General features: G+C 29.1%; 3 protein-coding genes across 3 annotated transcripts in view; 1 reads left to right on the top strand and 2 right to left on the bottom strand.

The window, feature by feature from the left end:
* The window catches only part of LOC108549214 (uncharacterized), a 97,626-nt gene extending 93,629 nt beyond the window's left edge, over window positions 1–3,997 (bottom strand). Inside the window, exons 1-5 of the mRNA XM_017902498.1 lie at window positions 3,431–3,997; window positions 1,636–1,830; window positions 974–1,228; window positions 603–738; window positions 266–376 (exon numbers count right to left, since the gene is read on the bottom strand). Of these exons, the coding sequence (XP_017757987.1) occupies window positions 266–376; window positions 603–738; window positions 974–1,228; window positions 1,636–1,830; window positions 3,431–3,619 (886 nt within the window). The 5' untranslated portion in view covers window positions 3,620–3,997. The remainder of the gene's footprint in view (window positions 1–265; window positions 377–602; window positions 739–973; window positions 1,229–1,635; window positions 1,831–3,430) is intronic.
* Window positions 3,998–4,803: 806 nt separating this feature from the next.
* On the bottom strand, window positions 4,804–5,424 carry LOC108549199 (broad-complex core protein isoforms 1/2/3/4/5-like). Its single transcript, XM_017902479.1, has one exon. It carries the CDS (start codon window positions 5,044–5,046, stop codon window positions 4,819–4,821), a length of 228 nt encoding a protein of 75 aa, XP_017757968.1. The 5' UTR covers window positions 5,047–5,424; the 3' UTR covers window positions 4,804–4,818.
* Window positions 5,425–9,863: 4,439 nt separating this feature from the next.
* The window catches only part of milt (trafficking kinesin-binding protein milt), an 83,770-nt gene continuing 80,032 nt past the window's right edge, over window positions 9,864–13,601 (top strand). The window contains exons 1-2 of the mRNA XM_017902491.1: window positions 9,864–10,078; window positions 12,156–12,363. Coding sequence (XP_017757980.1) covers window positions 9,881–10,078; window positions 12,156–12,363 — 406 coding nt within the window. The 5' untranslated portion in view covers window positions 9,864–9,880. The remainder of the gene's footprint in view (window positions 10,079–12,155; window positions 12,364–13,601) is intronic.

Below are 13,601 nucleotides of genomic sequence, written 5' to 3'. Positions count from 1 at the left end.
CACTCTTTCTTTCTCTTGTTTGTTTCTCACTTTCGTACATACATACACATATTCTTTTTTCTCTTTCTTTCCCTTTCTCTCCTACCGCCTAGCAAGAGCTACCGAGCTACACGAGCTTACCATTTCAAACCGAGGCTCTCCTTCTCCTTCCGTCTTTATATTCGCATCCAAAAAATTCTGTCCGACATGATCGGCTAGGTTGTTGCTGTTTGTAATGGTGCTCGCAACTACCAAAAAATTAGGGTTGGGACGGACAATCACTTACCTTGTTGTTCTTGGTTTAGCTCTGTATTACCAGCATGAGATGGTCCTGGCATTCCACCTTCCAGTGATCCACCACCCCCTCCTCCACCTCCACCTCCTCCTGCTCCTCCACCTAGAAAAATGTAAATTCCTTTAGAGATGCAAAACCTATTTTATTATTTTTATTAACAGTTTTTTTCTATCACAATCATTAGTAATCATTATTAAAAATACTTTTTGGCAAGAAACACAATTTTTTAACACATGAATTCAGATTATAGAAATAATACATTTTATGCTAGATTTTATATATTTATACAAGTTTTAAATAATTATACTAAAAAGTTATTCATAATTACCTTGATAAGAAGGTGGATAAGATGGCAAAACTTCCATGCCACCATCAAGGCTAAGAAAACCACTTGGCAGTGCATTGACCTCCTGCTTTGGAGAACAATCATCATCGCTTCCATATTCTGGTAATTCTATTTTTGGCTAAAATACAAATATTATTGTAATTTTTTTTTTCTTTTATTATTATAATTATTTTATTATGAAAAAGTTATGACGAAATTATTAAAAGCAAGCTCAAAATGTTAATTTCTTCATAAGTTTTCATATTTATAAGAATACATTATAAGTCATTAAAATTTGTATTTTCTACGTTAAAGCTTTTATACATTACACAGTTTTAAATAATCAATGTAAAATTATAAAAAATTTTACTAACCTCAACAATATCGAGATCTTTATAACAGTCGAGTTGAACCTGTGGCTCAATTAATGGCCGTGTGCGTGGCGTTCCAGTTGCACAGGCCGCCGCAGCTGGTACTGGACTAGATATTTGAGGCGAATCACTTCGTTTGCACAGCCTTTTTAGTGGTGGAGGACTTGAAGTTGGTGGAGTTTTGCTACGGTCCTCCTCCAAATTTGGTGAGATCAGCCCACGGCCATTTGATGCGTGTATGTTGTTTGTTTTCAAATGCTACAAAAAATCAAGTAAAATTATATTAACATTAATGTATATTTTTAAAGAAGCATATAAAAGTATTAACAGTATTATATTGATTACAACGCATCAATTTGTTTCAACCATGTCACTGTCAACTGATATTAGCAGAACAATATTTGTATGAGTCACACACATATTTTATAACAACTTATATTGGTGTATTATATTTATTAATATGTACCAATATGTTTTTATTACACTTTTGTAATAAAATAATTACACCATTTAAATACAATTAAAATGAATCTAATGTTGATTAATAATAACCTGTTATGTAATGTACTGTTAATTATTATCAATGTTATTTCAAGAATTTCAAATTACTTACATGAAAAATGGTTTAAATAATATATATCATTCGAAAATTTTAGTAAACAAACCTTTTCGTTGTTGTGCTGATTATTTTGAGAGTCAGTGAGGCCACGGATTTGCAGAGACTCAGCAGTTCTTAGAAATGTAGGTAATTCTGCTTGAGATATGTTAACCTCTCCAGCATACATGAACTCCAAAAGTGACTGCAGGTGTTCAAACTCCACATCACGCATAAATATTATCGGATGCTTGCATGGGTTTGTCTATAAGTATACATCATTTATTTGTTTAACTTTCATGAAATACTGAATATCCCTATTTTATTCTTTGTAAATATAATATTTTTATTTTTATAATTTACATTTTTGTAATTTCATTACAAAATTATTGGAAAGTAATTCGATACAAATTAAAAATAAAAAGAACAAATTCAAATATTATATTGAAGAAATACTAAATAGCAATTTATTTCATAATATTTGACCAATATTTACAAAGGCTAAATATACATACAGTCGGTAAATGTTATTATTTGAATTATTATTAATTTTTAATTATGATTATTACTACTTTTCCAGAGTCAAAAAGATGATTTAAAAGCATATACAAAACATTATGCAAAGCATTATACAAAACCGTAGCACAAGATTATTGTAATTATAATACATTGTATGTTCCTGAATGAATTTTTTTTAAAATACAGAATTTATGTAAAATGCTTTTTCATATATCATATATATATATATATATAAATTACATTAACAATAAAGTTATAATTTCTTATTTATTTAGTTTAAATTAATATTTGTAACAATAACTTAATGTCTATAATATTTAAAGATATAACAAATCATATATGATTTAACACGTATACTTTCTTATGAAAATTATAAAATACTGTTGTATTTCAATCTTATTTGACATAAAAATACAAAGAAAATTTTATATTGTTTTCAAGGAATCTTAAAATTACATTGACATTACATTTAAGAATAATTTATTTATCTCAATTCAATTTTCATAAATCATATTATCTAAATTAACTAATTTCTTTATTTTATCTAAAGATATTGAAATGAATACATATATGAAAGTAAATCGTCTTATCGTTCTGTTTCCAATTAAAAAATATTTTAGATATGAAGGAGTAGTAGTATATTTAAATATTTCAAAATTAAAACACTATACTATTAATAACTGAAACAAATAAAAGCTTGAAAACGAAATATCAAGAAATTTATTTTACACAAAATTGTGTAATTCAAATTTAATATATGCAAAACCACAAAGGAAAAGATGTAACTGTAAAATATAACTGCAATTTTTGTTTGTAAAATTACTGAATTTTACATTAATACACAAAATAATAGTATTCCTTTGCTTGATAATAAATCTCATAAATGTCATAAATACATGGGATAAACATAAGTACTGAAATCTAAATTATATATTGCTGATTACTAAAGAACTACATTTCTAACTAGATCTGTATTTTATGTTTTTATTATAATTGTTATTAGTGTATACATAAATAATACACTGAAATTGAATAATTCTTATGAAATTTATATAAAATTAACTGTACTAAAGTCAATCTAAATAATCATTGATTATTGAAAAATAAATAACATATAAGAAAAAGTATTCCCATACAAACTATATATGAACATACATAGGAACATTACAACATACTGTCACGACGTATGCATAAGAATTATGAATAAGAACTTTAATTTGAACCATGTCTTAAGCAAAGCATGAGTTTCAAAGAAGGTAAGAATGAACGGCTAAGGGGAAGAGAGGGGGGGGAGGGGCATCAAGCAACTAGCACTGAGAGAAGCAAGGCGGGGAAGGTTTTCTAACCTTGAACAACTCCTTGAAGTAAGGGCTGCACGCGGAGAGGACAACCTTGTGCGCCTGGAGACGCCTACCATCGCAGGCTAAGGTGACATCGACGAAGTCCTCGTCATCCCTGAGGGCCTCGAATTGGCTGGTGATATTAGCTTGAAAGTTGTTCCAACGCAAGCAAAACTGCTGCTGGCTATCCGTCATTCTCCTCGCTCGACTCCCTTCGACCTCCTCTCTCTCCCTCTCTCTTAAGCCGAGAGCCCCCCACCACCCACCCTCTGTCCGTCTCTCTCTTACTTTCACCTTCTTCTACTTCTGTCTTTTTTCCTCTTTTTCTTTCTTACTGATGGCAGCGTTGTTCTTTCTTCGTTGCACACTTTGACTTCTCAAGTGTATCTTTCTCTGTCTTTCTTTCTTGCAGGAGACACTTTAGAAATTTTCGAAAGATATTGAATATGAAAGATTCATTGAGACGAAGAGGGTGAGGGTGGTTTCGCAGGTCAGGCCTGTTTTACTGCACCCTCGTGCTACTGGTTTGAGATGAGGCTCTCATTACTCTGGAAAAAAAATGGCAGGTGCAAAAAGTGCAATCGATGACTGAAGAGGAGGTGTGTACGTGGGGAGAATCGATAGACGGCTTACCAACATTAAGAGTTGAATACATATATGAAAGTAAATCGTCTTATCGTTCTGTTTCCAATTAAAAAATATTTTAGATATGAAGGAGTAGTAGTATATTTAAATATTTCAAAATTAAAACACTATACTATTAATAACTGAAACAAATAAAAGCTTGAAAACGAAATATCAAGAAATTTATTTTACACAAAATTGTGTAATTCAAATTTAATATATGCAAAACCACAAAGGAAAAGATGTAACTGTAAAATATAACTGCAATTTTTGTTTGTAAAATTACTGAATTTTACATTAATACACAAAATAATAGTATTCCTTTGCTTGATAATAAATCTCATAAATGTCATAAATACATGGGATAAACATAAGTACTGAAATCTAAATTATATATTGCTGATTACTAAAGAACTACATTTCTAACTAGATCTGTATTTTATGTTTTTATTATAATTGTTATTAGTGTATACATAAATAATACACTGAAATTGAATAATTCTTATGAAATTTATATAAAATTAACTGTACTAAAGTCAATCTAAATAATCATTGATTATTGAAAAATAAATAACATATAAGAAAAAGTATTCCCATACAAACTATATATGAACATACATAGGAACATTACAACATACTGTCACGACGTATGCATAAGAATTATGAATAAGAACTTTAATTTGAACCATGTCTTAAGCAAAGCATGAGTTTCAAAGAAGGTAAGAATGAACGGCTAAGGGGAAGAGAGGGGGGGGAGGGGCATCAAGCAACTAGCACTGAGAGAAGCAAGGCGGGGAAGGTTTTCTAACCTTGAACAACTCCTTGAAGTAAGGGCTGCACGCGGAGAGGACAACCTTGTGCGCCTGGAGACGCCTACCATCGCAGGCTAAGGTGACATCGACGAAGTCCTCGTCATCCCTGAGGGCCTCGAATTGGCTGGTGATATTAGCTTGAAAGTTGTTCCAACGCAAGCAAAACTGCTGCTGGCTATCCGTCATTCTCCTCGCTCGACTCCCTTCGACCTCCTCTCTCTCCCTCTCTCTTAAGCCGAGAGCCCCCCACCACCCACCCTCTGTCCGTCTCTCTCTTACTTTCACCTTCTTCTACTTCTGTCTTTTTTCCTCTTTTTCTTTCTTACTGATGGCAGCGTTGTTCTTTCTTCGTTGCACACTTTGACTTCTCAAGTGTATCTTTCTCTGTCTTTCTTTCTTGCAGGAGACACTTTAGAAATTTTCGAAAGATATTGAATATGAAAGATTCATTGAGACGAAGAGGGTGAGGGTGGTTTCGCAGGTCAGGCCTGTTTTACTGCACCCTCGTGCTACTGGTTTGAGATGAGGCTCTCATTACTCTGGAAAAAAAATGGCAGGTGCAAAAAGTGCAATCGATGACTGAAGAGGAGGTGTGTACGTGGGGAGAATCGATAGACGGCTTACCAACATTAAGAGATAAATGAAGTACAATATTTGATGTATAGTACTTTTTACAAATATCTTAATATTTTTATATTATATTTATTTTAATTGGATAAACATATAAAAACTACTATAATTTTTAATTATATTTTAATTAACACGTTGAAAAATATTTTCATTTTTCTTAGAAAAAATACTTAATCCTATTAAGTTACTAGAAATGTACCTAGAGGTATCCATAATCTTTCATTTTTTTCTTTTCTTTTCATAAACGTCAACATACATTTTATAATTAACTATCACATAATTAAAAGAAATCCATGTTAGTATCCAGTGTAAATATAAATATTTTTAATATCAATCTGTGTAACTAAACAATTGAAATAAAACATATATTTTGTAAAACTTTTAATTACATTTAAAATATTAAATTAATATCTAGTAATTTTTATGTTAGATCTAATATTTTTTTTAGCAGAATTTTTAAAAGGATCTATTCCAGTTAATAGTAATTTTTTACATAAATCCTAAATTAAATTATTTTATATAGATCTTTCATCAATTTATAGATCATTTTACATTGACAAAAAGATTCAAATTTATAAACTATCATAGCACAAATTACAGATAAGATAAGAACATATATAACAAAAATAAGATTGTTAATTAACATTCAAGTTATTTTAAAAAAAGAATATTTAACAATTATTCCATTTAACAATTTTATAACAGATGCATAAATTATATAAATATTTATTAAACACTTTAGAAGTATCCAGAATTATAGAATTATTAAACACATAATATATATTATGAATTAAACTTAAGATTAAGATATGAATATTAGTTATATTTAAAACTAAATTATAATTGTGGTAGATAATGTAAAAAATAAAGTAAAACCAAGTAAAATTTATAAATCGAATTCGTGTAATTATAAGCAACTTTCAATATTTTATAATTCTTAGGTGTAGTATATTATTATCTTTTGCATTCATGTATATCTCTATAAGTGCGAGAACTTTAAATCTGTTGTAAAAAAAAAAGTAGAAAATATTTCCGTGACTGCAGATAGTATCTCTACGTCACGTCGTATTCTAAATTAAACCAAATTTTACCACCCGTTATATGATCGTCTTCGTAGCTTCGAACAGTTTCGGGCCGTCATGGACGCCCGAATTTTGTTCATAAAATAATTTTTTTTTTTTAATTTTTTCTTGACTTTATTGTGATAAATGTGAGAAAGATTTTATGAAAACTTACGATAATTTTGGAAAACTGACAGTTATGTGACGTAAGCAAAAAATGTCAAAGAGACAGGTGAGTCAAACTTCTCTATTTTTCGTTATATTTTGTTCTTCTCTCACTGTGTCGTTTTCATTTCTTAATATTTTATCATTAAAGTTTATGAGAGGAAAATGAATATATTTAAAAACAAAACTTAATTGTCAGTTGTAATGATTGTTTTTAACCTCGTTTTGAAAGGTTACTGCGGATGACTCAATCGATACATTGTCCTCGAATTTCGTTTTCCTGAGTAACAACGAGTATAACAAACTGCTCATTAGTGATTTGAAATTTTTATTATTATCTTTAAGGAATCTTTATGCTACAGAAATATCCCAATTCTCTCATTTAAACGTGTACGTAGGAAACAAAAGATAACTGTAACCTTCATTAGGTTAACCTTCCAAATACATTTTTTTAAAGTTTGTTTGATACAGATGCAATTTAATTATATTTTCTGTTTATATTATGTAGTTTTGAATTTTAAAGACTAAGATAAATAAGTTACATAGAATTTCTGGTATATATTATTGAATATAAAATAGTTTATTGAAGTCTTATTTGTTGGTTGTTCTCTCACAAAATAGTCTTCTAAAATATATTTAAAACATACAAGTTAAAAGAATAATTGGAACAGAAATTTTATTTTTATATAATAAAGTACCTTATATAAATTATTTTGAAAGTAAAATATAAATCTTCAATTGAAAAATTTGTGTAAATTATTTAAATATTAGTTATATAATTTTTAGTTAATGTACAATTTTAAATTTATTTTAAATATTATTGTAATCAGACATTATAGTGTCAAATATTAATTAATTTTAATGAAATGACAAATTTAGAAAAAAATCATAATTTAAGATATCAAAATACACATCAACTGTTTTTAATATCTAATGAAAGTTTTGTTTTTAAATTTTTAAATATTATTATCTTGTTTGTTACTGTTCTTACTGAAATTGTCAGTGTATTATAAAGCTACTTATATATTTAAAGTTATTTAGTTGTCTTAATATACTAATTAAAATTGTGATAATAAAATTAAATCTATTGTTATTTTATGAATTAAATTGTATAAATTTAATCATAACAAATATATAAATGTAATCATATAGATCTAAAGATGACTTATGAGGTAGTGTTACAGATTTATGAAATTAAGGAATTAATTTTATACTTATGTAATATATGTGGTTTATTATTTCAGCGTTTGCTAATTAATTACTTTTTAAAATATTTTTTTTAATATTTTAGAATGTTATAGGTGTAATAATATTTTGAACATTTTACAATTAATTTGTACTTCTATAATATCGTGTTTTATTAAAATATCATTAATATAAATTTGTTTGTTAAAATAATTATAAGGTTTCTTTTATGTTTGCAGAATTTATACAGTGTGTTGTTTTGGTGATCATTGTGGTTTCCTTACTGGAAACCAAAAATTTTATACTACGCCACGGTGAGTTACTAAATAACTTTTAAACTGACTACGTAACCTTAAAATATTAAACAAGATTAAAACAAATTTATTAAATATTTAAATAATTTGTTTGTATTAAACTTAATCTTGAATAATATATATTTTCAGTAAATTAATATTTTACTAAAATAGTTTATTTCTTTAAAGTATTTTATGGTTATATGAAACAATTGTATATCATAACTGTTTATAAAAAATTGAAGTTTATGTAATATCTAAGCCATGTAATTGATTGCATAAGTGTAAGTGAAAGTAAATTACAAAATCTAAGTATTTAATTCTTTTAACGAGAGACATTTTACTTATAGCTAAATAAGTTTCAAAAGTTTTCCTTACCTTTTGATGTATCAGAAAATGGCAATTCTATTAATATTGTACACAAATTACAATTCCTGAACAGTTCAGTGTAGTATTGGCAACCAATAGATTAACTCAACTGTGGCACCATATCAGACAACGGTTATTTTAATCTGAATAGAGATAATTATCTTAGAATTAGGATAGTACAGCTTCTGAAAAAAACGAAGAAAATTATGCTAGTCCATAATCAGAAGTTACTTTTACATGTTTTAGAATTGTATAAGTTTGTTTTATATAACATTTTATATTATTTCATTGATTTATGTAAAATTTTTCGTAAATCATATTACAATTGATCATATTTTTCAATAAACCAAAATTTCATTTGCAATTTTACTATGTAAAATTATTTTGTTATTTTTATTTTATACATTTTACAATTTTTGTATGTATTACTTTTTTTTTTCTTTCCTGAGCTATGGATACTATAATTTTTTAAATCTTTTATTTTTATATGTTTGTTTTATTCCTAAAATTTTTTCTAAAATTGTATCTTGTTTTATGAAGTTTTAATCATTATACTTCGAGTATACGATAAATAATGTACATTCTAAACAAAGTAAATATAATCGCAATTTCACCGAAATGTGTTAAAAATCAACACAATTTTGATCATGATTGTACAGCTGTTATCAGCTTATGTCAAATGATAACAGGAACGGAAAAAGACTCTCGTTTGTAAGAACTGAGGTGTTCAGAAGCTATTTAGAAGTTGACGAGTTTATTCATCGAAAAGTTTCGCAATATTCGTGTTCACTTTATCTTGTGATATTTAATTTATATGCCATAATAAAAAGATAAATACACAGTTTAATGTGAGAATTAAGTGAAAGCTAAGTGATCCTTAGAAATTTATCATAATTTCAATTTATAATCTTTTTGTCTAATATCACAGTCAAGTTTTTTTTCACAGAAACGATAATTACGAAAATTTAGTAATTATTAAAAGAATAATACCGAAATCTACACAACTACATATTTAATTTAAAAGCAGCATCGTGATATCTATACATACATAACCTGTCTATCGCGATTAGTACACGATCTATATTACGAATAGTTCGATACTAAAAACCAGTCACGAACATATTTAAAGAAAAATAATTAATATTTTTTAACGTTTTAATCCTTGATTATTATTATTCATTATTAAAAGGATTGTTTTCTCTGAAAATAAAGATACATATATCTAGAAAAGAAACACATTTGGTTTTTATGTCGAGGGTTTGGCGTACGTATAGTGAAAAGTACTCTTGGAGGTGATAGTTCACAGTTTCAAATCAAATGTTGCTTAGAGGGATTGCATTTGCGGAAGCAAGACGAAATTCCGCTAGACGCATTTTAAAGCCTCAAAATTCCGGTTGCGAAAAGGATAACACTGAATTGACTTACGATGGAGTCTTTCAGCGTAGTTTGGGATCAAAGGCAAATACGTATTCGCAGTCAGTCGGTGAACAAAGCTCGACTGCTCCCCTTTCTATTGTAAGTTTTTCTTTATGCCTAACACTATCTCAAAATAATAAATATGAAAAAAGTCTTGCACGAAACATTACAATGTGGAGTATCGTGAATGTTATTATTAAATCAAATACACGTATCAAATAATTAGTTCTACAATTTTTATGTTGTATGGGCAAAACACTGTGATGTCAAACAAAGTAACGGTGTCTTTTCTCAAATTTGTTCAATTGTCTTTTGTAATGGTTAGTTTTTAACACAACAGAAACAAAATTTATAGTGTATGTGTTTGTAATGAATTTATTCGTAAAAGGGAATCAAAGATCGATAATCTAACATGCATGCGATATTTATATTTTGTACAGTATATCAAAAATAATATTTTTTACATATTAAATTCTTTTAATCGGATATTACTCCACTGAAATTCATTTTTTTCGATAATTACAAGATACAACGGTAAAGTATACGTATGTTGAAGCAAAGAGATATAAATTTGTGCGTACGTGAAATTTTAGTGAAAGTCACACGGAAAGGAAGATCGTATTTGCTTATTTCGTCCTTATCGCGACGTGATAACGTATCGATGATAAAATCAATAATATAGGAAAATTTTGCTAAATATTTTACGTAGTAACAATAATTAACATGGTGGTAACAATTATTAATATTTCAAAATATATTGATCATATGCTTTCATAATGGTAAAGAATGAATTCTTCTAAAGCATTGGCATCATGTACATTACGTATATGTTGTAAATAGCAATAAAGCTTATTTATAAATGTTACAAGTAGAAAGAACAATGAACTTTATTTGTCTATTGTTATTTATAATATTATAATGTTATAATTAAAAATTATGTATTAATTAAGAATTAATTTTTTAACAATGTCATTGTATCTGTGTTATCTTTCCAAAATCAGATTACTTTAATCGTACTAACATTCGTTAGTCACGTAGCCAAATCAATGGACATAATTGTGAAAATCATTTTGAAAATTCTTAGAATCCACACGATATTATTCAACGTTTATTTCGAGTTTGTCATTTTTCGTATTCAACGCGTACAAATATCCTCCATGTCTTCTACAAACATAGGCTAGTCTAGAATGGAACCATAAGGCACGTGAACTTGGTAACAGAATACAGCTCACTGGATACAGCGCATATGCACTTTTCTGTATTAATAGCTTGAATTCGTTCTTTTGTACATTCCAGTAACGTTTCGTCCTTGCTTGAATTTAACTTGCAGTTGCTAGTGTTTACTAGTGTCACAAAATAGAATCGATATTTTAAGAGCGTCCCAACATTTTAAATCGTTCTTCTTATTCCATTTCTTACCTTTATCTTTGCCCAATTAAATCGAAAATATCGTGGAACTTCTTTTCTCTCTTAATTCTTTTACCTCTCCGTTCTTTTATTTGAGAAGGATATTATTATGTACGTAGGAAAACATTCTGTCGAACACATGCTATTTGTCTTCTGTTTCTGTTTCATTACCGCGTGATTCCGAGAAAAATTTCCATTGTAATTTCACGATATACGTAGTTGCACGTATTTCGAGTAAGAATGAGACAAAAATGTATCGTAAATCTATATGAAATCATAAGACAAATCATTTTCGCTACAAAGATAATACCAGCAAATTAAAAAGGTAAAGAATCCTTTAAGAATTTTAAAAAGAATTTTGCGAATCAATTTTTTTCAACGAATTGTTATTCTATTTTCATTTATCGAGATTAAAATTCGAGATATCTTTCCTTCTCAACATAATCTGCTGAGGAAAACATTTCAGGACGACGATACGAGCACTATCACTTCGTGGAATTAATTTTTAACGATCAGTCGATGCTGCAATTAACCTTATCGTAACTAATACGAGACTGTTGATAAAACTAGTCGCTTTGTTAGCAGTGAGAAATATAATTCATGCGTCATGCAACAAATTAAACCTAAGATTCTACAACAATTTATAGGTTTATAATTTTCAAGATATGTTAAAGATCATTCGCTGTTCGTTGATAGTAGTTGCAGACAAGTGACGTAACGTGGTTATTCATTACTTTGTTTATTCGCATGTGTATGGTTGTCGATGAAGGAAGGTGAGGCGATATCCTTCGTCGCCACAGCGTCCAAGCTGGCCGCCGTGGAGGATGCGGCTCCGAAGGGGCCCGAGGCTTCGATTCGTTCGAAAGTCTCGCCCACGGCAAGGGCCACCCTTCAGGCCCTCCGATCCTCCAGAAACAGAATATCAGCACCTCTAGCACCTTCTCCAGTAACAACCAAAGACGTCGAAACCATCACCGGTAAGTTTTCTCGTTATTCAATTATTAATTATTATTTTATATATATTTATTTATTTATTTATATTTATATATAAGTAGAGATGTAATGTATACGTTATGTATTAATATTATATATCAATATATATATATATTTCTGGAAAATTATGAAATCTTTTATTGGAAAAAGTGGAAAAAATCTGATCACTTTGATTACTCTCTTTTTTCATATTGTTTATTAACAGCAGTTTTTGTGCATATAATCATCTCGTTTGTATCTTGATGTATCTTTTTTGTTTTGTATAATCGCTATTAACAGGCTATAAGCAATGCAAATGCCTGTTCTTGGAAATATTGCTGTATTCCGTGAGTCTGTAATTTGTTTAAGCGTCTCGTCAATTAGAGAATTCGAATAAAAGATTGTTATCGAAAATTGCAAGTTTTCGAGGAAAATTTGTGTTAAATGCCGCTAATTTCTTCTTTCGCGCATGTTCAAATTGCGTGACACTGTCAGGTTCAAAATTTTACGCGTCTACGCGTTGAAACTGCGATATATGTATACCAAAATAAGAAAAGAAATTATCCTTCGTAATAGTTATATTTTATGACGTATGCGCGAATTACTAGAAATTACTAGGAAAGTATAAGCGAGAAGTGTCAGAGAGGATTTTTTAACGACTTACCTGCTTTTCCAATTTCGAGTATTATACGAGTATAATCCGATAAATTAGGAGAAATCACGAGTAACAGGGTAGATTATAAAAAGACTCGGATTATTTATTCGCACGAATTCGGTATTCTTGTTCATCGAACAGATTACTCGCGATCTTTTCACGTGTAACACTTTCAGCACTTTGCCAGGATCACTAAATCCGTTTAGAAAATGAAATTTCAACGTTGAAGTAAAAATTCTCGGTTAGCGATTTATACATGAAAGAACTGCTCTAATCTTTGTGAACTCAAAGAAGGAACTATCCCCTCTGTTCTCGGGAACGAGTATTTTATGGTGGTCTGTGAACCTCCATGGCAAACGACATTCACCGCTGGCAAATGATGATTACTTCTCTCGGTCATTATCATCATCATTATCGTTAGGATCATCATCATCATCATCATCATCGTCCTCGTCGTTGCCGTCGTCATCGTCGACCACTTCTTCATTATAATCATTGTCATGGTACTTCTCATCGTCAAACACGAACGAATAATTTTTTCTTGTTAAAAAAAAAAAACAAGCGAAAACAATTGACGAAACTTCCGGC

Source organism: Eufriesea mexicana, unplaced genomic scaffold (assembly GCF_001483705.2).
Source record: "Eufriesea mexicana isolate 0111107269 unplaced genomic scaffold, ASM148370v2 scaffold1824, whole genome shotgun sequence".
In the NCBI taxonomy this organism is placed as follows: Eukaryota; Metazoa; Arthropoda; class Insecta; order Hymenoptera; family Apidae; genus Eufriesea; species Eufriesea mexicana.
This window is presented reverse-complemented; position numbering and strand designations above follow the sequence as displayed.